General features: G+C 44.2%; 1 protein-coding gene across 4 annotated transcripts in view; it reads left to right on the forward strand.

Moving 5' to 3' along the window:
- Nucleotides 1-23049, forward strand: part of AK9 (adenylate kinase 9) — a 61996-nt gene extending 38947 nt beyond the window's left edge. For all 4 annotated transcript variants that reach the window (XM_082216767.1, XM_082216766.1, XM_082216768.1 and 1 more), the window contains 13 exons: nucleotides 236-298; nucleotides 872-1087; nucleotides 2784-3002; nucleotides 4660-4873; nucleotides 5402-5603; nucleotides 7586-7732; nucleotides 10057-10277; nucleotides 15136-15332; nucleotides 18366-18535; nucleotides 19498-19596; nucleotides 19684-19786; nucleotides 21560-21674; nucleotides 22546-23049. In XM_082216767.1, coding sequence (XP_082072893.1) covers nucleotides 236-298; nucleotides 872-1087; nucleotides 2784-3002; nucleotides 4660-4873; nucleotides 5402-5603; nucleotides 7586-7732; nucleotides 10057-10277; nucleotides 15136-15332; nucleotides 18366-18535; nucleotides 19498-19596; nucleotides 19684-19786; nucleotides 21560-21674; nucleotides 22546-22748 — 2169 coding nt within the window. In that variant the 3' untranslated portion in view covers nucleotides 22749-23049. The remainder of the gene's footprint in view (nucleotides 1-235; nucleotides 299-871; nucleotides 1088-2783; nucleotides 3003-4659; nucleotides 4874-5401; nucleotides 5604-7585; nucleotides 7733-10056; nucleotides 10278-15135; nucleotides 15333-18365; nucleotides 18536-19497; nucleotides 19597-19683; nucleotides 19787-21559; nucleotides 21675-22545) is intronic.
- Nucleotides 23050-25777: the final 2728 nt, after the last annotated feature.

Below are 25777 nucleotides of genomic sequence, written 5' to 3' on the forward strand. Positions count from 1 at the left end.
TACCCAGCCAAATGTTGCCTTACAGTCCAGCTTTGGACAAAAAACCACAGAACATCCATTGCAATTTGGATCTGCACTGGTTTCCACAGGTGTATAGGAAAACTAGAAAAAGTTAACCTTCCCATGTATCCTCAGATGCCCATGAAAAACCTTTTGAAATTGAATTTTAGCACGTCAGTTGTTAATGTGTGTGTGTGTGTGTGTGTGTGTGTGTCATATGTACTCTTTTTAACAGGCAGAGCTGGTTGCTCAAAGAAGGGCAGAGCTTTTGGTAGAACAAGCAAAAAGGAAAACGGAGGTAAGGTAAACATTAAAAATAACAAAAAACATTATGATCACTTTACTGTATATTGGATTTTGTAAAGTGGCTCTCAGTTTGGCATCCATGATGCTTATTAAAAAAGATAATTGTGTTATAAATGGACTTGGGAGAAATTGCTGTTTATACTGTATTTCTGATTATATAGGAGCTTTCCCGTTCACAGAAGGGCATTTTGGATCCAACTCATGACTCCCTTTTTATATATGTCAGCTGTCTAAATATAGTCAAGTATCTACTGCATATTAGTCAGGGAGTAGGTACTTCGAAATTAGGGCATATAAATTAATGTGCAGGAAAAACTTGGGCTGGAAGCAGTTTTAATAAACAGACAAAACAATAATACGCTTTTTGTGTATAAAATTAATCCCTTAGAAATCAACACGAATTAATTTTTATTAACTGTGATGTATTCCAGACACCAGTTTTTCTGTACCTCTACACAAATAGTGAACTGAGAACATGAATCAACAAGCATTGCCATAAATTCTATTTTACATAAATGTTTTCAGGAAGAATATAATAATTAAATATTTCCATTTTCTCTTTTAGGAGGCTGCTGCTAGGCTTGAAAATGAAGTTCATGATGAAGAGGAGGAGGAGGAGGAAGAAGATGATATTGAAGCTATTTTGGAAGAAGAGTTCCCAAAAGAAGAAGATGAGGGAGAAGCTGAAGAAGAGGAGCAGGAGTCTGAGGCTATTGAGCGCATAAGAACTGAACTCTCAGAGAAATATGAAACTGATGTTACTAATCTGCAAGCAGTGCAGGTATTTTCAGCATTGCCTGATGTATTGTATTCTGCTTTAACATAAGTGTAACAGAGACTAAATGACACTATTTTACTATATCTAAAAAGAAGATATGTGAAATATCTTCTTTTTAAATCATCAGTATTGTATTCACTTTTACAGAGCAAAATTAAACCCCCCAACAGACTTGCCTCCTGGAGAATGCATACATAATTTGTTCATGAAGAGGCAATTGTAGGCATTTCCTGCTGCATATCAGATGTGCCAAATGGAATAAAATATTGGGGGCTCAAGTAAGCCCTCCCACACATAATCACAAGACACGGCACGCACACACAATTTGAATGGCAATGCCCATCAATTTTGAGGGGCAGCCCCCTCAAATATTTTATGGGGGTGAAGGGATCTGGGAGTTGACTTCTATTGTCAATATACATATCTTCAATAGGCTGTGAGGAATGTGCCTATTTTAACTGAATTTTGTGCATAAGGCACAGTAAACACATTCTCCAGTCAGTATGCATAATTTCCAGGAAAAAAGCCATTGTTTTCTATCTCTAGTTCAGAAGTGTGCAGTCTTCCTGGGCTGCACCTGGCCCACTTCCTGATCTTATGTGACCCACAACATACCCTCCCACTGATCACTAATCTTCTGCTAACTGCACCTCCCAGTAAAAAATATATAATATGGACTGTTTCCCCCAAGTGGTTTTTGCCTTCCTTTTGGCCTTCTTCTATAAATTGGCCCTATCTCCCTCAGCTATTGCAGGAGTTATCACCGAGCAGAATGATTTCAAATACCATAATCTGTTTCTTTTAAAAAGGGGTAGATTTATGGGGGGGGGGGTGTTTTCAAGGAGCTTTAAAAACACAAAAAATGAGCTTACTTAAAATGATTTATGATACCCAGCTAATTAGAGGTTGCACTGCAGGGGGCTGGACTAGATGACCCTTAGGGCCCTTTCCAACCCTTCAATTCAATGGTTTTATGGTAGCTAATCCTATGTCAATTTTAATACCCATAGTTGTAAATTTTGATTGGAGATCTGTCGAGCAGCCTTGTAGGTTGTTGATTGTGAGGTAGGTAGTTTGCCAGATATCACAAGTCAACCTGCCACATGACACATAGGTACAAGTCTCCTGCTAAATATTTTGTGTTGCCTGCTAAATATATTGCTTTATTTGCATAGTTATGCTTTAAAGGCATAGTTAAACAATAGAATTTGTTGCAACAACATGGATGACTTTAAAACTGATATTAGACAAATTGATGGAGGATAAGGCTATCAGTGCCTCCTACCCCAAACAAAAGAGAATGTGTCTCAAGATGCTAAAGGCGGTCTTTAAATATAATGGTCTGAAGTGTGTTGGGCTGCTTTGAAAATATGATCCATTTTGTCACATTCTCTTTTGTTTGGGTGCTCACTTCGCATGTCTACAGTCTTTGCACTTCCTATCAATGGCTACTAGTCATGATGGTTATATGTTACGTACTTCTATGACCCGAGTATCCCTCTCAGTATCAGTTGCTGGGGAGCAGAAGTAGGGAGAGCGTTATTGTGCTCATGTCTTGCCTGAGGGTTTCCCATAGACATCTGGTAGGATGCTGGATTAGACTGGCCTTTGGTCTGATCCAGAAGGCCTCTGTTCTTGTTCTTAAGGATTTACTTGGCTTTGTTGTTGTTGTTTCTGTTTTGCTTGCTTTTGTTCTCAGGAGGAACTTGAAAAATTGTTGATACCCGAAGTAACTCTTGTATCCAAGCGAAAGCCTCACATTGTGTGCTATCAATTGTATAAAAAGCTGAAGGACCTAATAGAAAATCGTGAAAGCATTTTTGAGAAATGTTATCCAATAAGCTTATCCCTTGCACGCAAGATGCTAGTTCTTGCCTATAAACATCCAAGCAATTTTGGCCAATGGGACCCAATCAAGGTAAATAACCTTTAGGGAAGAATATTTTGCTTGTTTTTTACCATTATTTCTTAAATCAGTTATGTGGGGTCCTATATCGATTCTTATGCATAATTGTGCTATGCTATTGTTTCTAAGTATTGTTTATTATTCTAAATTGGTAAAATAGGATTGATTGTGCAAATATAATATCTGCTGCTAATAGAATCAGGGTGGGAAACCTTTTAACCTTGAAGGTCACATTCCCTTCTGATCAACCTTCCTAGGGCACATGCCAGTCAGTAGGCTTTCTACAGTGGGCTAATCTCTTCAGGCTTTCACACTCCTCTTTATCATCCCTCCAAGCAAAAAACAAAGAAACACCATGATCATAGCTCAAGTACATTCCAGCCAGGAAAACAGAGTACAAAGCAGGTCTGGTTCAGGATGTGTTTCAGGGTGTGCGTGGCCTGTAGAGAATCTCAAAGGTCAGATAGTGGATGGAAGGGGCTTCCTTGTTCTTCCTCTTCTCATTAGGTGGTGACCGCAGACACAGCGATAGCTTACCATGGTCTGCATGGACATCAGTTTCTTTCTCAGCTAGACAGAAGATCATATCTCAAGAGCTGTCAGGCAAGATGCTTAGCCAAAGTCATCCCATAGGAAGCTGCCTTCTACAGAGTCTCACCATTGCTCCATCTAACTCAGTATTGTCTAAACTGACTGACAGCGGCTTTCCAGGGTTTTGGACAGGGAACATTCTCAGCCTTACATGCAGATGCCAGGGATTGATCCTGGAACCTTCTGTATTCAAGGCAGATCCTCTGGATTGCAGCCCTTCCCCTAAAGCAGGGGAGTCCAAACTTTTTTCAAAGAGAGCCAAATTTGATGAAGCGAACATGCGTGAGGGCCGTCCAAAGTTGTTGACCTTTTTTTTAGACAATAAACTCCAGGAAATAAACTGCCGATTAGGCCCTGGAGCTGGACTTTGGACATGCCTGCCCTGAAGGAAGAATGCAGTTTGTTCCAATCTAGCACTAAAGAGCAGGTTTTCCAGGGGGAAGTGACAGGCAAGCGTAATCACTTGGAATCCATGCTTAGAAAGCTTGGACCCATGCTTTCTAGGCATGGGACAAACAGAAGTGTGGAGAAGCCCTCAGACAGCCTACCCAACGCCTGTTTTCTTTAGACCCTTTTTTCTTTGCCCCAAGGGAGTTGCCCATATAAAACAAAGGAGAAACCCAAGTTAGTGTAGCTGTGCCCCGAGTAGAGGTATATCTGCCCTGAACCAAAAATAGGAGTTCCTGACTTTGACATTCAGTGACAGTGAGGAAGATGGGATGAGCTACATTTCACTTCCAAACTAATAGGCACTTGACACCCCAAGAAGAAATTACTAAATTGTTAAATTATTATTGTTCTTACTAACATAATGGTTTTCTGCAAAAGAATGCATTAAAAGAACTGCTTGGTTATTTAATGGCCTAGTTTAACTGATGTGACTGTTCTTGCCAACTTTTCCTCACCAATTATTTGTGCTAGCATAAGTAATAAGTAAGTAGGAAAATAGGAAAATTTTGCTTCATTCTTATAAATCAAAAGATAATATTTGTTAAATTGTGAATATACTGGTACATTTTTCATTGGAAAATAGTTACAACAGCAGTTCTGGAGGTCAATAATTCTGTGTTTATTACAGCTAAGTGAAGGAGAAGCAATCAAGCCTTTTCAAAATCAAGATACTCCTAGCTTTCCACTTATCCATCGGAATTGTATTTATTTCTTTACAAGCAAAGAGAACAGGGATACATTTATGAAAAATCCCATCAAATATCTCCGTCAGCCAAAGCCGAAGCCAACTGTGCCAGTTAAGATTGCAGTTGTGGGGCCTCCAAAATCTGGAAAGACTACAGGTAAGTCTTGAGTCCTGAGTGTATAGATGTTTATATAGTTATAACAGTATTGCATTTATGGAGAGGATGGTATTTTTCTGTTCTACCAGATAACTATACTGCCGGTAAGTTCATTTAGGTTTTTTCCAACACATTATTTTTTTCTTGTGTGATGTTAAACTGTACAAGGGATCACCTTTAGCAGGCTACTTTCAGAAAGCAGTCATAGTAAACCTTACGCTTTTATTATAGCTGTCTAGGTCTAATGACACATCCACAAGATATGTTTGAAGTACATGGCTTGTTCCAAAGGAACCTGGAAACTAGTTTATCCCTCACAAAGCTACAATTCCCAGCACTCTTAACAGCACTCCAGTTTCCAGGATTCTTGGGGGGAAGCCATGTACTTTAACGGTGTGGTGTCTGAGGGTCACCTATGACTGTGATTCTGTTCTATTGATGCAATCATTTTCCTTCTAAAACATAATGGTCAGTATTATGGGTCGGTGTGGTCAAAAGCTGCTCATTAACAACAAAACTGTTTTGCAGTTGCCAAAAGATTTGCAAAAGAATATGGATTGTTGCGCCTTTCCATGGGAGATGCCATCCGTATGGTGTTAAACAATCAGCCAGAGACAGAACTAGCACTTATATTGAAGTGGCATCTGCAGAAAGGACTGACTGCACCTGATGAACTTGCTGTGAGGGCTCTAGATATTTCACTGATGGATACTGTGTGTAACACCTCAGGGTGAGAAACTTTCATTTTAGTTATTTCATAGCATTGCCTCTAGATGGGTCACATTTAGGACTACATCTGCATAACATTGCTTCCAGCAGATATGGAAGGCAGTTGCCTTTGTCTGCCATGCAACTCTGCCTTGCCTAACATAAAACCAAAAAATGTAATAAATAATGCTGTACAATTTGGTCATAAAGGTTCAGATACACATGCTGGCAGATTATAAGCATTTCTCTTCAGGGTGTTTTAGTATTCTGCATTAAAGGAGGAGGATAGTAAAAATCGTACTTGAAATTGTGAAACGTAGTTTGTTTCTTAATCCTGCAAATATATCTTTTAGATATTTTCTAAAGCCCTGGTGAAACAGAGAAGGGCTCTGGCTGCAGTCCTATGCATATTTATCTGGGGGTAAATCGCATTGAACATAATGGCCTGGATTGCACAACACACAAAGCCAAACCATGACTTAGCATGAACACAACAGAGTGCAGACTCCTGGAGAGGAGATCACAGCCCCTTTGCTCCTTCCCAAGTGCTCTGATGCTACACTACACTAACCCATGACTTAGCATATCATCCAAACCCAGACATGTGGTTTAGCTATCCCGGACATACCATGAGCCCTAAACCATAGGACAAACCTTGCCTACTACTTATGGTAAGTCTGGAGCAAGCTAAACCATGAACTCAGGTTCAGAGTACTTGCTAATCAAAGCTATGGCTTAACTTCATGGAGAACAGCAGTAGAGCAACTGGGAAGGAACAAAGCGGTCACATTCGCCTCTCCTGGAGCCCACACATTCATGGTAAGCCATGGTTTGGCTTAGTATGACTTGTGAACCAGGCCATTATCTTAGTCTATAAACATGTACAGTCGTACCTTGGTTGACGAACTCCTTAGTAGTCAAACCCAGGAGTGTTCCAGTTTACGAACATTCTTTTGGAAGCTGAACATCCAGCAATGCTTCCAATTGGCTGCAGGAATCTCCTACAGCCAATCGGAAGCCGTGCCTTGGAAGTTGAACAGACTTCCATAACGGATTCTGTTTGGCTTCCAAAGTACAGCTGTATAAGATTCCTGACTAAGGACAGGAGGAACAGATTCTGTAGTTGATAGGCTATAACTTAGCACAGGAGTGATGAGCTTCCAGCTTAAGGGTCAAACTTGGCCTGCTAGGCCTCCCTATTTGCCCTGCAAAGCTGAGCAGCCACACCTATCTTCCTTACATCTGTCATACATAATGTGTGGATTGAGGCTTCAAAGAACAATTGGGAGCTTAAAGTGGGCTTATGATAGTTGTTGTACTGGAGAAGGTGTGATCCCAACCACCTATCAGCTGATGGGCAGTAGGTTTGTGACTTCCTCAAGGAGGAAAAGCAGTTTCCAGTCAGTAGAAACAGCTTCTCTATCCCAGCACTGATGGTTTGGTGAAGCTGCCCTGACATTAGAGGTGAAAAGGAAAAGCATGCAGAAGCTTACAATCTGTGGGGCTGGCAATGGCCCTTGCACCCGAGAAGCTTGGGAACCCCACACAAGGTGGGAAGGGACATCATGTGACTGACAGGTGGGTTGCCCCTGATAAAGTTTGCCCATGGAGCCAAAAAGGTTCCTCACTCCTAATTTAGGTCTATGTACAATGTTGGAATACTATTGAGGCCTGCTAGCTCAAAAATACCTACTTTGTTTAGTTCCCTGGTGAATGATATTATGTTTTGACAGCCTATTCTAGTTTTATTCAGTCCCTTCAAAATGTATTACCCTGGTTATGTTTCTTTATAAAAAGGCTGATTCAAAGCTTTAAGATAATTCTGGAAATCGGCACAGTGCCAACAGGAATAATAAAGAATGGATGTGCTGTTTGGCTCTGTTTATTATTCCTGATTCAGGATATCCTGGCATGTGTATGGGCTTCATCAACAAGAGTTAGTGTTACAGAAATAAATAATTAATCTGAACCCAATCTGAATTGTGGTCATTTTCCCTCCCACAGAATTGTTATTGATGGATACCCTGTAACAAGAAAACAAGTAGACCTTCTTGAAGAAATGAAAATCATTCCAGTAAAAATCTTTGAATTAGATATTGATGTGAAGGAGGTCCTCAGAAGAGCACTGCAGGATAAACAAATCCCTAACAGGTAGCAACACCATGAAGGGTGTGAAGTAATAACTCCCTCAGGTCACATTAATACAGTGGTAATAATAATAATAATAATAATAATACATTTTATTTATATCCCGCCCTCCCCAGCCGAAGCTGGGCTCAGGGCGGCTAACAACATTCTAAAACATTCATTATAAAATTAATTAAATCAAATTAAAATCAAATTAATGGCAACCATCAAGCAAAATTTTGTGCAGATTGCCAGAGGAGGGGGTCAGGCTGCGCCCTGACAAAAGGCCTGGTGGAACAGCTCTGTCTTGCAGGCCCTGCGGAAGGATGTCAGGTCCTGCAGGGCCCTAGTCTCTTGTGACAGAGCGTTCCACCAGATTGGAGCCGCGGCCGAGAAGGCCCTGGCTCTACTTGAGGCCAGCCTAACCTCTCTGAGGCCTGGGATCTTTAGGGTGTTTTTATTTGCAGATCGTAAATTTCTCTGTGGGACATACCAGGAGAGGCGGTCCCGTAGGTACGAGGGTCCTAGGCCGTATAGGGCTTTAAAGGTTAAAACCAGCACCTTAAACCTGATCCTGTACTCCACCGGGAGCCAGTGCAGCTGGTACAGCACCGGATGGATATGATCTCGCAGCGAAGACCCCGTGAGGAGTCTCGCCGCGGCATTCTGCACCCGCTGGAGTTTCTGGGTCAGTCTCAAGGGCAGCCCCACGTAGAGCGAGTTACAATAATCCAGTCTGGAGGTGACCGTCGCATGGATCACAGTGGCTAGGTCAGGGTGAGAGAGATAAGGAGCCAACTGCTTAGCTTGGCGGAGATGAAAAAATGCCGCCTTTGTTATAGCTGTAATCTGCGCCTCCATAGAGAGGGAGGTATCGAAGATTACACCCAAACTCTTAACGGATGGTGCTGGCACTAATTGCACCCCCGCAAGAGATGGGAGTTGCCCCCTCGATCCCATATCGCCCCGTCCCAGCCACAGGACCTCTGTCTTCGAAGGATTTAACTTCAACCGGCTCCCACGTAACCATCCAGCCACAGCTTCCAAACATCTGGTCAGTGTGTCTGGGGCCGAGTCAGGATGGCCATCCATCAACAGATAGAGTTGGGTGTCATCGGCATACTGATGGCAACCCAGCCCAAAACTCCGGACAAGCTGGGCGAGGGGGCGCATAAAGATGTTGAAAAGCATCGGGGAGAGAATCGCACCCTGAGGCACTCCACACACCAAGGAGTGGCGCGATGACAATTCCCCCCCAAGCGCCACCCTCTGTCCCCGACCGGAGAGAAACGAGCGCAGCCATTGAAGGACTGTGCCCTGGATCCCCACGTCGGCAAGGCGGCGGTCCAGGAGTTCGTGATCGACCATGTCGAAGGCTGCTGACAGGTCTAGAAGAATCAGCAGCCCCGACCCGCCTCGATCCAGCTGCCTGCGGAGATCATCTGTTAGGGCGACCAGAGCCGTCTCGGTCCCATGACCAGCGCGGAAGCCGGACTGGAATGGGTCGAGAGCAGATGTTTCATCCAGAAACCTACCAAGCTGTTCAGCAACCGCTCTCTCAATCACCTTGCCCAGGAATGGAAGATTCGAAACCGGGCGGTAATTGGATAGATCTAAAGGATCTAATGATGCTTTCTTTAAGAGCGGGCGCACCACTGCCTCCTTCAGTTCCCCTGGGAATTAAGTACCTTGGGTTAAGTACTTAATTCATTCTGGAGGTCCGTTCTTAACCTGAAACTGTTCTTAACCTGAAGCACCACTTTAGCTAATGGGGCCTCCTGCTGCCGCCGTGCCGTCGGAGCACGATTTCTGTTCGCATCCTGAAGCAAAGTTCTTAACCCGAGGTACTATTTCTGGGTTAGCGGAGTCTGTAACCTGAAGCGTCTGTAACCTGAAGCGTATGTAACCCGAGGTACCACTGTATTTCACAATTAGGCATGGTTTCTGGCTTAACATAGTTTACAGTGAAGGAGCAACATGGTAGACAATGTCCAGTTGCTTCCACTTCACTACTCCCCTGGCAGAAACAGGAAAAACAAATTACGAAGCTGCCATTATGCTTGGCTTCCCTTTACATCCAAACAACGGACTGTGGATTGTTATTTCCTAACAAGCCACAATATGTAAGCCACCAACTAACCATGGTTTAAGGCTGATTAGCAGTTGTGGCTTGTTAGGGTTTCGACATAACAGGAAGCCAAGCTTAATGGTAGCTTCCTGGTAGGTTTCTCACACATGGACCAGGGAGGTAGTGAAGTGGGAGCAGTTGACCATTGTGTACTAACCTACTGCTCATACTAGGCTGATATTAAAGCCTAATATTAATGCACTTAAAATTGTCTTTTCAGATATCCTTATCCAATGCACGACAGCTCCCATATTCTCTCTATCAAGAATTCGTGTTACAGAGCACAAACTGAAGAAATAAGACCTTACTACGAGGAGCAGCACCAAAACTGGTATGTGATTGATGCAGCACACAGCAAATGGTGGATCTGGAACAAAATACTTGAGGAAACTCAAGGAATCACCAAGAAGATCCAGATCTATCTGGAAAGAATACGACAAGGTAAGCAAATAATAATAATAATAATAATAATAATAATAATAATAATAATAATAATAATAATAATAATTTATTATTTATACCCCGCCCATCTGGCTGGGCCTCCCCAGCCACTCTGGGCGGCTTCCAAAAGAATATTAAAATACTATAATACATCAAACATTAAAAGCTTCCCGAAACAGGGCTGCCTTCAGATGTCTTCTAAAAGCCTGGTAGTTGTTGTTCTCTTTGACATCTGGTGGGAGGGTGTTCCACAGGGAAGGCGCCACAACCAAGAAGGCCCTCTGCCTGGTTCCCTGTAACTTGGCTTCTCGCAGTGAGGGAACCGCCAGAAGGCCCTCGGTGCTGGACCTCAGTGTCCGGGTAGAACGATGGAGGTGGAGACGCTCCTTCAGATATACTGGACCAAGGCCGTTTAGGGCTTTAAAGGTCAGCACCAACACTTTGAATTGTGCTCGTACTGGGAGCCAATGTAGGTCTTTCAAAACCGGTGTTATGTGGTCTCTGCGGCCGCTCCCAGTCACCAGTCTAGCTGCCGCATTCTGGATTAGTTGTAGTTTCCGGGTCACCTTCAAAGGTAGCCCCACATAGAGTGCATTGCAGTAATCCAAGCGGGAGATAACCAGAGCATGCACCACTCTGGCGAGGCAGTCCGCAGGCAGATAGGGTCTCAGCCTGCGTACCAGATGGAGCTGGTAAACAGCTGCCCTGGACACAGATTTGACCTGTGCCTCCATGGACATCTGTGAGTCCAAAATGACTCCCAGGCTGCGCACCTGGTCCTTCAGGAGCACAGTTACCCGATTCAGGACCAGGGAATCCTCCACACCTGCCTGCCTCCTGTCCCCCCAAAACAGTACTTCTATCTTGTCAGGATTCAACCTCAATCTGTTAGCCGCCATCCAACCTCCAACCACCTCCAGGCACTCACACAGGACCTTCACTGCCTTCACTGGTTCTGATTTGAAAGAGAGGTAGAGCTGGGTATCATCCGCATACTGATGAACACCCATCCCAAATCCCCTGATGATCTCTCCCAGCGGTTTCATGTAGATGTTGAAAAGCATGGGGGAGAGGACAGAACCCTGAGGCACCCCACAAGTGTGGGCCCAGGGGTCTGAACACTCATCCCCCCCACTTTCTGAACACGGCCCATGAGGAAGGAGTGGAACCACTGTATAACAGTGCCCCCAGCTCCCAGCCCCTCAAGACGGTCCAGAAGGATGTTATGGTTGATGGTATCAAACGCCGCTGAGAGATCCAGCAGAACTAGGAAACAGCTCTCAACCTTTGTCCCTAGCCCGCCGGAGATCATCAACCAGTGCGACCAAAGCAGTTTCAGTCCCATGATGAGGCCTGAATCCCGACTGGAAGGGATCCAAGTGGTCCGCTTCTTCCAGGCGTGCCTGGAGTTGTTCAGCAACCACTCGCTCAATCACCTTGCCCAAGAATGGAAGATTTGAGACTGGGCGATAGTTGGCTATCGTGGCCGCATCTAAAGATGGTTTTTTAAGAAGCGGTTTAATAACCGCCTCTTTCAACAGGTCTGGGAAGGCTCCCTCACGGAGGGAAGCATTCACCACCCCACGAAGCCCATCGCCCAGTCCTTCCCGGCTAGTTTTTATAAGCCAGGATGGGCAAGGATCAAGGAGACAAGTGGTTGGTTTCACTCGTCCAAGCAGCCTGTCCACATCCTCGGGGGTAACAGATTGGAATTGATCCCACACAACTTGACTAGACAGGACTCTAGCACTCTCCTGCCCCGGCCCTGCTCCCACGGTGGAGTCTACCTCTTCTCGAATCTGAGCGACTTTATCTGCAAAAAACTTTGCAAAGTCATTGCAGGAGATCATGTGGCCTGTACTGGGCCCCGATGTTGCAGGTGGTTCCGCTAAATTGCGAACCACCTGAAAGAGTCTCCTGCTGCTGTTTTCCGCAGATGCAATAGAGGCGGTGAAGAAAGTCTTCTTCGCCGTCGCTGTCGCCACTTGGTAGGCTCGACATTGAGCTCTAACCCGTGTCTGGTCAGATTCAGAATGGGTTATCCACCACCGGCGCTCTAGCCGTCTCAACGATTGTTTCATTGCCCTCAGATCCGTGGAAAACCACGGGGCTGTCCGGGCTCCATGCAATCGGAGAGGGCGCTTTGGAGCCAAACAGTCAATAACCCTGGTTAACTCCACATTCCAGCGGGCCACCAGGGAATCAGCAGAAAGGCCATCAACATGGGATAAAACATCCCCTACCACTCTCTAGAAACCATTTGGATCCATTAAGTGGCGGGGGCGGACCATCTGAAGGGTCACCTGCAGAGGGGAAGGGTCACGGAGAAGTCCAGTTGCACCAGGAAGTGATCTGACCATGGCACTTCTTTGGTTTCGCTTTTACTTAGTGTCAGATCACCAACATCCATAGAGGTGAACACCAGGTCTAAGGCATGCCCGTGGATATGAGTTGGGCCAGACTTCTTCAGGGACAGCCCCATGGAGGCCATGCTTTCCACGAAGTCCCGAGCAGCCCCTTGTAAGGTTGTGTCGGCATGGATGTTAAAATCCCCTAGGACAACCAAGCTAGGTGTCTCCAGGAGGACATCCGCCACAACCTGAAGCAGCTCGGGCAGGGAATCCTTGGTGCAGCGGCGAGGTCGGTACACCAATAGGAATCCTGTACTGCCCCTATTGCCCAACTTCCAGAACATGCACTCAGAGAACTGGGTCTTTCCAATAGGACGCCTGGTGCAAACTAATGACTTCCTAAAAATCACTGCAACCCCCCCTCACCGCCCACAAGGCCTGGGTTGCTGTGCGTAAGAGAAACCTGGTGGACAAGCAGCGGCAAGGACGGGCCCATCTGCTTCATCCAACCAGGTCTCTGTCACACATGCCAGGTCAAATCCTCCATCCACAATCAGGTCGTGGATGACAGTGGTTTTATTCATCATTGACCTGGCATTGCACAGCAACACTTTCAGGTCATGTGGGTTTGCCTTGTTGATTCCAGTATCCTTCCGGTCAGGACCAGACCTGGAGGCCGGGATAGTCCTCAGACTACGACTAAGCCTGCTTCCTTGGTAATGACATGGTCTGGTCTTAGCGTAACTCCTCCTCCTACCCATGATCACTGAGATCGGTTGTCCGAGTGCATCCCCCCCCCCAATGGAACCTGCCCCAGCCATTTTGTTTGCTGGGACCCACTCCCAGGCAGCCCTGACCCCTCCCCTTAAAATCAAATTAAAGCCTATACAAAAAGCAAACTAACAGAACAATAAAACTATAAAAACAAAAAACAAAGTTACAAACACAACATAATTAAATTAAACAAATTCCCACACCCAACTAAACACCCACCCCACACACCCGAGGCCTCCCTGGAGCCCCATAAGCTGAGGAGGTGAGTATGGGGCCCGCCCCCAGGCCCAAGGTGGAGAATGGGCTTGCAGGGGCAGCAGCCCTCCCCACAAACTCACGACAGAGCGGCAGCAGCAATGTCCCGAGGCCTCCTTGGAGCCTTATATGCTGAGGTGGAGTATGGGGCCCGCCCCCAGGCCCAAGGTGGAAAAAGGGCTTCAGGGGGGAGCGGTCCTCCCCAAGACTCACCGGCAAAGCAACAGCAGCAAATAATCCTGCTTTACATTAATGGGGGGCTTTTTTGTTAGTGGATTTTATATGTAATTCTATTATGCTACTTAGATTTGATTTTAACTTCAAATAAATGAAGATTAATATGAAACTTAAAAATAGAAGCTCAGAGTCTGATGAAGAAGCACATGACTATCTGAATAATAAAGAGAACATGAACCCATTACAAATCTTTGGGCTGGTCCACACTGGGCTTTATCATGACTTTCAAGTTGTTTGAGTCCCAGATTTCTGGCCATTGTTCACATTATGTTGCTCTCAACCAGAACTCATCCCATGAATCACCCCAAATCAGGTGGAAGAACCTAGCACTCCACAGGTGCAAGTTTACTCCAACCAATTTTGGGCTATTCCCTCCCTCCCTCCCACTGCAACCCCATAAGATGCAACCCACAATGCTCAGTAGGCGTCCCGTCCCCCCGGCCCTCAGGAGAGGCTTTTGTTGGGAATCGGGGGGGGGGGTGTTGCTGAGAGGAAAGGAAAGAGGAAGTTTACTTTCAGCTCATGCAACACTGGATACAACTCCTACCAATTCAAAAGTTCTGCAGTTTATTATCTGTATTTATACATTTATGGCCTGCTTCTTGCCCATCATCTTTCAAAGGGGTTACAAGTCAACCCAAATGGTAAATGGGATGGTATTGCTGTTATCTGGTACAGTCAGGATCCTTCCAGATTGCCCTTTCACCAATATGAGGTAGGGCCAGCTTGAAACTTGATTTCAATTATTATTGTTGTTCTCATTTTTTATTCAAAGTAGCATTTTGTAAGCAGACTCCAGATTCTGTTTGGAAACTGAAGGGAAAAGCTACATATGGTCAAAGTCTAGTTATAATTTAGTATCCTCCATGTAAAGAATCCATTTAGCAAATGGATTTTTTTCAGCTGTGAATGAAATACAATACTGCTAGTAAAGCTAACTTGCATGACGCATTCTAATAAATTAGTCATGTGTAGTAAGCCTTTAGATTCCACAAACTGGTGAGCTTTCTCTGCTTCATGGAGGCTAGATTAAATTAGAAACATCTTTCTAACTTCTTGATATTCACAGAAGTTAATCTGACTGACCTGCCAACCAAGCTATATACAGCATAACATACTGATTTGCTCTGTATTGTTTGGTATAGCTTTTGCATTTTCACATATCAATAAAATAGGTATACTCTACCAAATATGCAGTGTCACAGGTGAAACTTCACAGCATTGTATCCAATTGTTAACAGGAATGGCAGCCAGTATTGCCGATTTGTGTATCATGCCGCAAGAGCTGCTGTCTCGGCTGGGAGAGTTTGGGCAATATTGTCCTGTCAGCCTTGCAGAAAAGGGAGAGCTCGTTGATTGTTCTGTAACGCCTTCTCTAAAGTTTGCAGCAGAATTTCGAGGACATTACTACAAAATGGCTGGACAAGAGGAACTAGATGTAAGTATCAAAAGGGGTAGAATATATATAGATAATCCATTTGGAAAGCAAATGGGTGCTGGCACAATGAATATATAAATAAAAGTTCAAAGAGCTGGTGTCCTGCAGTAGCTCAGTGTGGGCTGGAAACTCCCTACTTGCAGTCTTACCTCTGCCACAAACTCACTAGGTGGCCTTAGGCAAGCCAAAAGATTGAAGAGTTTATGGGGTATCTTAAATACTAACAAATGTATTTGAGGACTAGATTCCAGTGAGCTTCAACCATTTGCAATATGGCACTCAAACTAGTTTACTGTTATGGGAAGCACTTTGAATGTTTTAATTATATAGAAGTGTTAAGAATTATTGTTTTATGGATGCTGACTCCAAGAAATAGTTAGCCATTGTTTTGTTGTGGCATTTGTCATATGGCCTTGTTTTTATAAACCCTTTATTCAAAATGACCCCAGTGAAAGGGAAGTTCCATTGTTAGGTTAGAATTTTCTTTCCAAATGTTTGCATTCCTGATGTGTGTGTGTGTTGAGTGAAATGATGATTTTATGGAGGGATGGCAATACCCAAGTGTTTGCCTTTATTTCGAATAAGTTCACACCCTCTATCATATCACCTGCTTGTCCTCATAGCCTCTTTTTTCACTGAAAGCTGGGCCATGGTGATGTTACCTTTATTGTGTTCTCCTGGACTGCTTTATCTCTCAGAATTGGATTCTGTCCCTTAAACAAAGATTGGATTATGTGAAAAAGAAAAAGCACCAAAATTCTGACACGCTTTTTCCACACAAAAGGTGGTAAATATATACCATCAGTCCTGGAAGTGTTCCAAGCTAAACCCCATCAGTTATTATATGGGGCTCAGATTTGGACAGGCACTCACCTTAGATCTACGGAAGCTGTCCAATCAAAGTTCTTAAGGCATTTTTTTCTGTACCACCCTGTGTCCCAAACGCATCATTGCGCCAGGCTAACCTCCCCTCGGTAGAATTATGGATCTGGCGTAGGACACTTAACTATTGGCTTTGCCTAAACTCAAATCCCCCCGGTCTAATATCCCTAGTGCTGCAAGATTGTCACAAGAACCCCTGGACTAAAATTACAGATAGGTAGCCGTGTTGGTCTGCCATAGTCAAAATAAAAAAATTCCTTCCAGTAGCACCTTAAAGACCAACTAAGTTAGTTCTTGGTATGAGCTTTCGTGTGCATGCACACTTCTTCAGATACCTCTCCCCACCTTCTCACTATATAGAAGGATCTGGCAACTTCTGTTTCAGTGTATCTGAAGAAGTGTGCATGCACACGAAAGCTCATACCAAGAACTAACTTAGTTGGTCTTTAAGGTGCTACTGGAAGGAATTTTTTTATTTGGACTAAAATTGTTTATCAAAAACTTTACTCTTGTGGTTTATCACCGCAACAGCTATTCACTTTGGGTTTTAGTAAAGCAAACAGTCTAATTTGTCAGCACCTAAATTATATCAAGCATCAGAACAACTTGGCCACGATAAGGAAATTTTGCCCATGGTATGCCTATTTTCCACCTTCCCATTTCGACTCCCTGGCACCCTATCTGCATAACCTAGCAATTCTAAAATTTAGACATGCTTTTACCCTCGCAAGATTGAATGTATTGCCCTCGGCTGCACTCGAGGGACGAGTCCAACAGATTCCACACAAAAAACACATGTCCCCGTGGAGATGGCAGTCCCAAATCGGTGGCGCCTGCCCTTCTGGCTTGCACTCTTTATAAAGACTTGAGGAATGAGATTATCACCCCTCTTTTATTGTCCATTCCGAGTCGCCCAACCACTGTCACTGTGTCCTTTCTCTTGGCAGATCAAGATGAGCAGGTGACAGCAAAGGTTGCAGGGTTCAGTATTTGACTGTTGATTCATGACCCTAAAGTGTATTTTATATAATTGACTTTTTATTTCTGTTCTTTGTATTTCGCATTGTTGTTTTGTTGCTGTGGCTGATGGCTGATGCAGATAAAGATCCATTCATTCAAGATTGGATTATGTCTTTATTCTGAAGTGCACCTAATGCAACTGGTGTAGAATGTTATATATAACAGTGGTCCCCAACCCCCAAGAACACTGGAAAATTGCTAAGAGTCTTGGTGGACCACTTAAAAGATTTTTCTGCCTTTTGTATGACTTATAATGTATTCTCCTATATGTTGTATGTTTTTTAATTGCATTTTTCTTGCTGATCTTATTTCTTATATATTTTATTGTATTACAACTTGAATTCCACATACCGTATTTTTCGCCCTATAAGACGCACTTTCCCCCCTCCAAAAATGAAGGGGAAATGTGTGTGCGTCTTATGGGGCGAATGCAGGCTTTCGCTGAAGCCTGGAGAGCGAGGGGGGTTGGTGCGCACTGACCCCTCTCCCTCTCCAGGCTTCAGGAAGCTATCCGCTAGCTGTGGGAGACCCAGCTCTCCCAGGGCTAGCGGAGAGCTTGCCTGCACCCAGAAGCTTGGGGCGCGCTGAGCTCCGCACGCCCCAAGCTTCAGGATTAGCGCAGCTGTCCGCTAGCCCTGGGAGAGGCGCCCGGCTCTCCCACAGCTAGCGGAGACCTTGCCGGCACCCAGAAGCTTGGGGCGTGCTGAGCTCCGCACGCCCCAAGCTTTGGGATTAGCGGAGCGCACCTGGGGGGGAAATAAATTTTTTCCCCTTTATTTCCCCCCCAAAAAACTAGGTGCGTCTTATGGGCCGGTGCGTCTTATGGGGCGAAAAATACGGTAATATAAAATACAATAGATAATAAAACACAACGTAAGAAATAAAAGCAGCTACAAATATACAATAAAAAATATTTAATTCACCACGTCTGCCTTTCACAGTGGCTATGCCATCTGACTGAAGCTCATGGACCACTGATCTGTAGACTAGAATTTCAGAACTTCTGTTATATAAGAAATAGGGGGGGGGGGGGAATACATCTGTTCCTTAATAAGTAGCCTCAAATGATTTTGACCATGAATGAAAACATGAAATGTTTCTCCTCCTTCTCATACATTGCTTTCAATGCAGAAATTCCTGAAGAATCCAGAATTATATGTCCCCCCATTAGCACCTTATCCTCTCCCTCTCCCACATAAACTACCAAAGAAACTGACTGCAGCAGATGTGAAGGCTTTATTTCCTATGCAAGCTGAATTGCAAGGATTCTGTCCAGTTACTTACCTAGATGGGAAGCAAAGGTAAACACTTGCATTTCCAAGGATTTCTGTTAATATAGAATATAGAAATAATGCAATTTGTGCTAATAAGTTCTCAAACAGGCAAACTCCAGCACCTTCCACTTTGCAGAATCATTACTATTCTGCATCACATTGTATTATTTATTGGACTTTATTGAATAAAATTTTAAAGTGGTGAAGCTGAAGTTAACATGGTGTGGGGAGTGTACTTGATAACTTTACATAGGATTTAAGAATCTTTGCATTATTTGGGTGTATCCAAAGGTGCTTTTCTGCATTCTGTAAATACCTTCCATTCACAAAAGGACTGTTTTGCACCTAAAAAAACTATGCAACTGTTACCCTTCATGGATTAAAAATTTAGATCAGCCACATGAATCCACAATCAGTAATGGACTGGATGAGGGCATACAAATGTAATCCACTTAACAGAAATGTTCCTGGTTAGAAGTCCTGATCCAAGGATATTGATGTAGCATGCTTTGAATGAGGTTGTACTCTTTTCAAACAATCTGGTTCATAGTTTGGGGATACTCCAGGTGGCAGGTGTGGCCAGAAGCACTTCATAGGCAAGTGTATCAACTGTGACTTCTGGAGAAAGCAGACCTGGCCATGGTCATGCATGCTTCAGGTTGCAATCCTATACCCATTTATTTGCAATCTCCACTGAACTGAGTGAGATTTACTTCAGAGCAGGCATGTATAGGATTGCAGTATTATACAAAGACCGGTTCCTGCCACGTGCTGGATCTGCTTTTGAAAACACCTGGTCCAAAATGTTTTTCTGGAGCATGCAGCTCTTTTTTTATGCCAGTTTCACTGGCTGCAAATCAATTTCTGGACTCAATATGAAATTTCAGTTTAAAGCCACAAATCACTTAAAACCAGGGTAAAAGAACAACTGCAACAAGTATGAGATGCAAATGTGGTGGTGATATCTTCCTTTCATTTGCTGTTTTGAGGTATGAAGCACTGGTACCTGGGGACATTGAATATGCTGTACTTTATCGCAACAAGCTATATATTTTTGAAAGTGAAGAAAAGCTTCAAAAGTTTATGAGGTACTGAATACATCACTTTTTTACTTTTATTTATTGCTTTGTGTTTGGTTTTGTTTTTTAAAAAACCTACAATTTCTGTATTCTTAGATTACCAGAGAAATATTGGAACCAGACCCTTCCTCATAAACTTCCCCCAATAAAGGAGCCAATATTGCTGACAGCTCTTCCCCTGACCGGATACCTGGAACAGGTTATTATTTATTGTTAATGACACTCAAATTGACTTAACTTTGGGGGCCAAGATTCAAATGGGCAGTATCTAATCTCAACGCTGCTAAATGAATTCAGTAATGTAATGAAGCCATGTCACAGCTTTAGTCTTATTTTTGCAAAGGATTTTCTTTTATTCTGGTAAACATGACTGATGCCTTCCCTCCTTTTTCTAAAGTAATGGACAGTAATGGAAATAAGGCCCCAAATGTTGCACTTCTTTTAACTCTGTAAGCTTCTGGAAGGTCATTCAGTATTCTCCAAACTGACAGATGGCGATAAAGGTATTTATCAGAGCTCCAGGGGCTGCTGAAGCTATGACTTCAATGGCAGAGTAGTAGATAGGTAGCCGTGTTGGTCTGCCATAGTCAAAATAAACTGTTTTAACTTGGGAGCTGTATGTGATGACTAGAGGTGTTCTGTTATTTTCTTTTTTGGGTCTGTCTTGCAGCAAGTTCTCTCTGGGTATCAGTCTGGCTCTGTTGATCTGTTGTCTAACTTCATCTGCTGGGTATTTTAGTTCTGAGAAGGTTTGCTGTAGATCTCTTAGGTGAGAGTCTCTGTCTGTAGAATTGGAACAGATGCGGCTGTAACGTAGTGCCTGGCTATATACAATGGACTGTTTGGTATGTTTGCCTCTAGCTACCATCCCAAACATACCAAACAGTCCATTGTATATAGCCAGTACAACGCATCATCAGAGATCTACAACCTCTCCTGGACAATGACAGTTCTCTTTCTCAAGCTCTGGGAGGAAGACCTTTCATTGCCTACAGACAGCCACCCAATCTTAAACAACTCCTAACCCACAATAATACTACAACCAGACTTAACACAGACACTGGCACCAGAGCCTGCAATAAACCCAGATGCCAACTTTGCTGCCACATACACCCGGACAACACCATTACTGGCCCCAACAACATCACACATACCATCTCGGGACTATTTAATTGCTCATCATCTAACATTGTGTATGCCATCAAATGCCAACAATGTCCTTCAGCTCTCTATATTGGACAAACAGGCCAAACCTTACGCCAAAGAATAAACGGACATAAATCTGACATCAAGAATCACAAAACAGAGAAACCAGTAGGAGAACACTTCAATCTCCCAGGACATTCTATACAAGATCTCAAAGTAGCTGTTTTACTACAAAGGAATTTCAGAAATAGACTGGAAAGAGAAGCTGCTGAATTACAACTCATTACCAAACTTAAAACCATGGAAAGATCTGGGCTGAACAAAGACATTGGATTCTTATCTCACTATACATGACTAAACCATTTCTCACCTTCTCACCCCTTGCCTTTTCCTGTAAGACCTATTACAGTCGTTAAGAGTCGTCAACAGGCTCTCTCAGCTATCTGCCTATCTCCCATTCCCACCACCCTTCTGAGTAACACCCCTCCCCACCTTCTCACTATATAGAAGGATCTGGCAACTTCTGTTTCAGTGTATCTGAAGAAGTGTGCATGCACACGAAAGCTCATACCAAGAACTAACTTAGTTGGTCTTTAAGGTGCTACTGGAAGGAATTTTTTTATTTCAATGGCAGAGTTAGGAATATGTTGAGCAACTTTCAAAGTGATACAAAACTGAAAGGCACTGTAATTGATATAGAGGAGAGAATTAAAGGCCAGATTATGAATGATAGCACCAAGCAGTAAAGATTACAGAACATAAAACCTTATTAATGGAGTAGTGTTTGTATTGCTTAACTAACATTAGTGTTTGTGTTTGTTTGTAGGGTGTGGCCACAGCTCTGATAAAAGCAATGAATGAAGTAGGTTGTTTAAAACCAAAATTTCCTTTCCTAAGTGTGAAAAAGACTGCTCTGCTGTTCATAGCCTATCATTTGAAAGGTACAGTAAAACCTGTGCTATTATAGTATGAAGTAAAATAAAATAAAAATTAGTTTATATTTTTGACATTGATCTTTTGTTAAACATACATGGTGACACAAGTCAATGCAAGCAGAGTTCTGCTCATGCAATAAGATCTCCCATTCAACCCTCCAGGAGAGATTTGGGGGGCATGGGAAGGAGTGTTGGGATAGGAGAAATCCCTTTATGCGAGTGGAAGGCTATTCTCCTGGAAGCTGGACACATTCATGCTAGAATAGTCTATGATCAAACTAGAAGTGACAGGGTAGGGTTCTATTGTGCTAGCAGAAATCCTTGCTCTGACAGAACATTCACAAAGCACACTACACTGGATACAACCCCATGTCTTTAGATATGGGCCTGCCCCATCAAGGTGGAAAGTGGGAGCGATGGGTGCTAAATCCTTCTCCTACCTGGCCCTCTTAATTCATCCCTCCAGATACTTTTCTTACACCTGGCTTCAAGAAGCAGCCCAGCTGAAAGCACAGGTGTGGGGTGCAGGAAGGATTTGACATCCAATACCTATGCACTGCTTTTGACTCTTTAAATTGCACATCTACCCCTTCTTCTGCATGTTAATGGTGCAGACCTACATGGATCTACCTCCATCACATGTAGTTTTGGCCACTAGATAACTTAGACACTGTACCTAAAATCTGGATTTCTAGTTAGAAGCAACTGCACCATCACTGTTAACAGTAATGTAGATAGGGATTCAGTGTGGAGATCTTGTAGGCACTTGATGTTGCATAAATAATTCTATAATATGTCCTTAGGTGTTGTATAATTGCACAATGAATTAAGAAGTACAAGTGATATGGCATAATCGGTATTATTTAACTTCCTGCAGCATATAACCCCAAGAGCTCTGATTATATACGAAAGAAGTACAAGAGGAAGTTGGAACGCTTCATAGATCATTGTGAACTTATCCCATACCTGGGAATCAAAATGACCCAGAGGTATAAAGAGCCTCAGAATCGACCTATTGACTTTGATCACAAATTACATACCTTTTTGTCTCTCAAAGATGTGGATCCAGCCTCTCATTAGCCTGGAATATATTCACATTTGAATGTTAAATTCTTTTGGTTTTTGTGCTGATTGTGCCCAATAAATGATGGATCTAGCGTAACAGCCTCAGCAACATAAACAAAAGTCCTATAGTTTCATGCATTTTAATGGGACAATTTGCAATTTACTCATATATTCTGCAACTAATACTAAAATGTAATTGGTTTTTAATTATTTTGCTGTCATTGAAAAATATTCAATCTAAAACTATTGTTCTCTAATGCTGTTAATGCAGATATTTAAATGTAATGTATTTTATTATAAAGCCACTGAGAGAATGCTTTTGGTCTTCTGTAATTAGTGATTTTTTATCTTTATTCTTTATGAAGAATTAACTTCTACCTATATTTAATTGAAATTAAACAATATTCAACTAATACCCATTGCTTGCTGCATACTGATTCTGACGAGTTATGAGTAAATAATTTTATTTTGCCCTTCTGCATAGTATTGTGAACAGGGTGGTCATTTTACTTCTGCATGTGTAAATCTTCTAAGGAACGAGAGCCACTTAGCATGCTGCTATTTCATGTGTGGGCACATCTAAGAAATGCAGTCAATTGTCAATATAGTACAATGTTTCCCAACCTTTTTTGGGCAAAGGCACACTTGTTTCATGAAAAAAATCTTGAGGCACACCACCATGCCAGATGGGGAAAGGTCACTTTTTACTTATGTAAAAAAAAAAAAAAAATAGTAACTTCCAACGAATTCTGTAGGTCTTGTTTCTGAATCATTAAAGCTGCATTTGGGAAGGATTCGTAAGGGCGCACAGCAACTCAGTCCCACCAACTCCACAGCAGGGTTCTCAGGTTCAGTGAAGGGCTCCCTCAGGGGGGCACATATATACACCTGGGCTCCCGAAAAGCTACCGCAAGAGCCCTTCAGGAGTTCACATAGCGCAGGCCTGAAGGCTGCAGCTTCCCACTTAGCATCCCGCCAGAGGAGGAAACCTCAAGTGGCGCAGGGGCTCTGGCTCGCCTTCAGCCACCCCACGACAGCGCTGGCTGCCACTTCGTCCTGCAGCAACAGCTCCAAAACAGCCGCCATGCCCACCTCTCTCCTCCTCTAGCACTACCGCGCGGGCGAGCCTCTGGGGCGGGCGCACAAGGAGCGTGGGCGCCACCCCTCGACGCCGTCCCAAAAGCCGCCAAAAAGCCCTAAAAAAAGAGGAGCAGCAAAAAAAACACACCACACACGGGGGGCGTGTTCTAATTCGCTTCTAACTCCGGGTTAGAGCGCAGCACGTGGAGGATGGGTGGGGAAAGAGAGAGGAGGCGCACTGACAGAACGCCAGGCCCATGGGCCGCCAGGGAGAGCCAGCGCGCGCCCCACCCCGGACGCTCGCGGCCACCGCCGTCCCTCCCTCCCAGGGAAGGCGGGATTAGAGCAAGTGCCCGGGCAGCAAGAAGCGCGCGCGCGCGCCGGCCCTGCCCTGGATCCCTCAGAACTGCCAGTCTCTGGGAAAGTGGGCGTGGCTTCAGAACTCTCAGGCAGCAGCGCCCGCCGCCCGGCAAGGCTTCCCATTGGGAGGCGCGACTGCTTTAGTGGGCGGGGATTGGCACAAATATAGGCAGGGCGGGCTGAGAGGAGGAGCCGCCACCGAGGAGCAGCGGCACCAGCAGCGTTTCCTCTCCCCCCTCCCCTCCCGTGTCAACAAGCGGGGCGCCTGCGCCGGGGGTTTGCGCGTCAGGCAGGCAGCCAGGCAGGCAGACGGCGAGAGCCCCGCGCTGGGCGGCCTCTCCTCGCCGCCGCCGCCCCGCCTCTCGCCGCCCGCCTCGCCCGCCTCCCACGGCACACCAGGCAACGTGTGGCGGCACACTAGTGTGCCGCGGAACACCAGTTGGGAAACACTGATATAGTATATGAACAGTCAATATGCAGTCAATATATGAACTGTGTTCATATATGGCGGAACAGACACACTGAGATACTTTGAATAGGTTCTCAGATGAAAGAGACTGCACCTGCCTGCTTCTCCCTTCACGCAATTCCTTCTTTATAGAAGTGGGAAATCAGATGTTTCTTAGAAGATGTGGCATCTTTTGCTGTACTTGATAAACCTGTTTTCGATGAAGTAGCAAATTAGTGTCTGAGCTGAATCATTTCCCATCAACCTCCCGTTCAGGGACTTCCCCATTAAACAGTGTTTTGGTGGTGGGTTATCACTTTTTCTGGTCTTATATAAAGGGATTTCAGTTGGGCTTGTTTCCAAGTAATGCCTTTATGCTTAGCCTCCCAGCTCAGCAACTACAGTGGTACCTCTGGTTACGTACTTAATACATTCCGGAGGTCCGTTCTTAACCTGAAACTGTTCTTAACCTGAAGCACCACTTTAGCTAATGGGGCCTCCCGCTGCTGCTGTGCCGCTGGAGCATGATTTCTGTTCTCATCCTGAAGCAAAGTTCGTAACCCGAGGTACTATTTCTGGGTTAGCAGAGTCTGTAACTTGAAGTGTATGTAACCTGAAGCGTATGTAACCCGAGGTACCACTGTACAAGATTCTCCTGTGACCAAAGAATTAACATCAGCCAAGACTAGGATTTAAACAAGTGGTTTTTCCTGTATACTTTCTAGCATCAAGATGTCTCGCTTGAGCATGATGTGTAAGCAACGTTGTCTGCATAGTCACTTATTTGGTTAACCTGCTATATAGCTCTGACTCCTGCTCCTTTGCTCCCTTTGGCTGCACCCTCCATTTGGATGGTGGCAGCGGCAATGAACGAGTCCAGCGCTTCCAATCCTCCCTGTTGGCCCGCAACAAGAGCGAGTGGGGCCCCAATCCTTCCAGCCACGAGCAGAGGTAGCTTATCCAATCTCTCGCTTACTCACCAGCACTGGGTGGTGCGGCAAGTCCTGGGCCGGATATAGGTTTGATGAGGCCCTAAGCTACTGAAGGTAATGGGGCCCTTTATATGCCCAACTGTCCTTTGTCAACGGCAAATTGTCACGGTTTTTTGTGTTGAATATATGCTTTATGGTAATTTATGGACCTAACAGGTATCTAA

This window comes from Podarcis vaucheri (assembly GCF_965113315.1).
Source record: "Podarcis vaucheri genome assembly, chromosome: 3".
Classification (NCBI taxonomy): Eukaryota; Metazoa; Chordata; class Lepidosauria; order Squamata; family Lacertidae; genus Podarcis; species Podarcis vaucheri.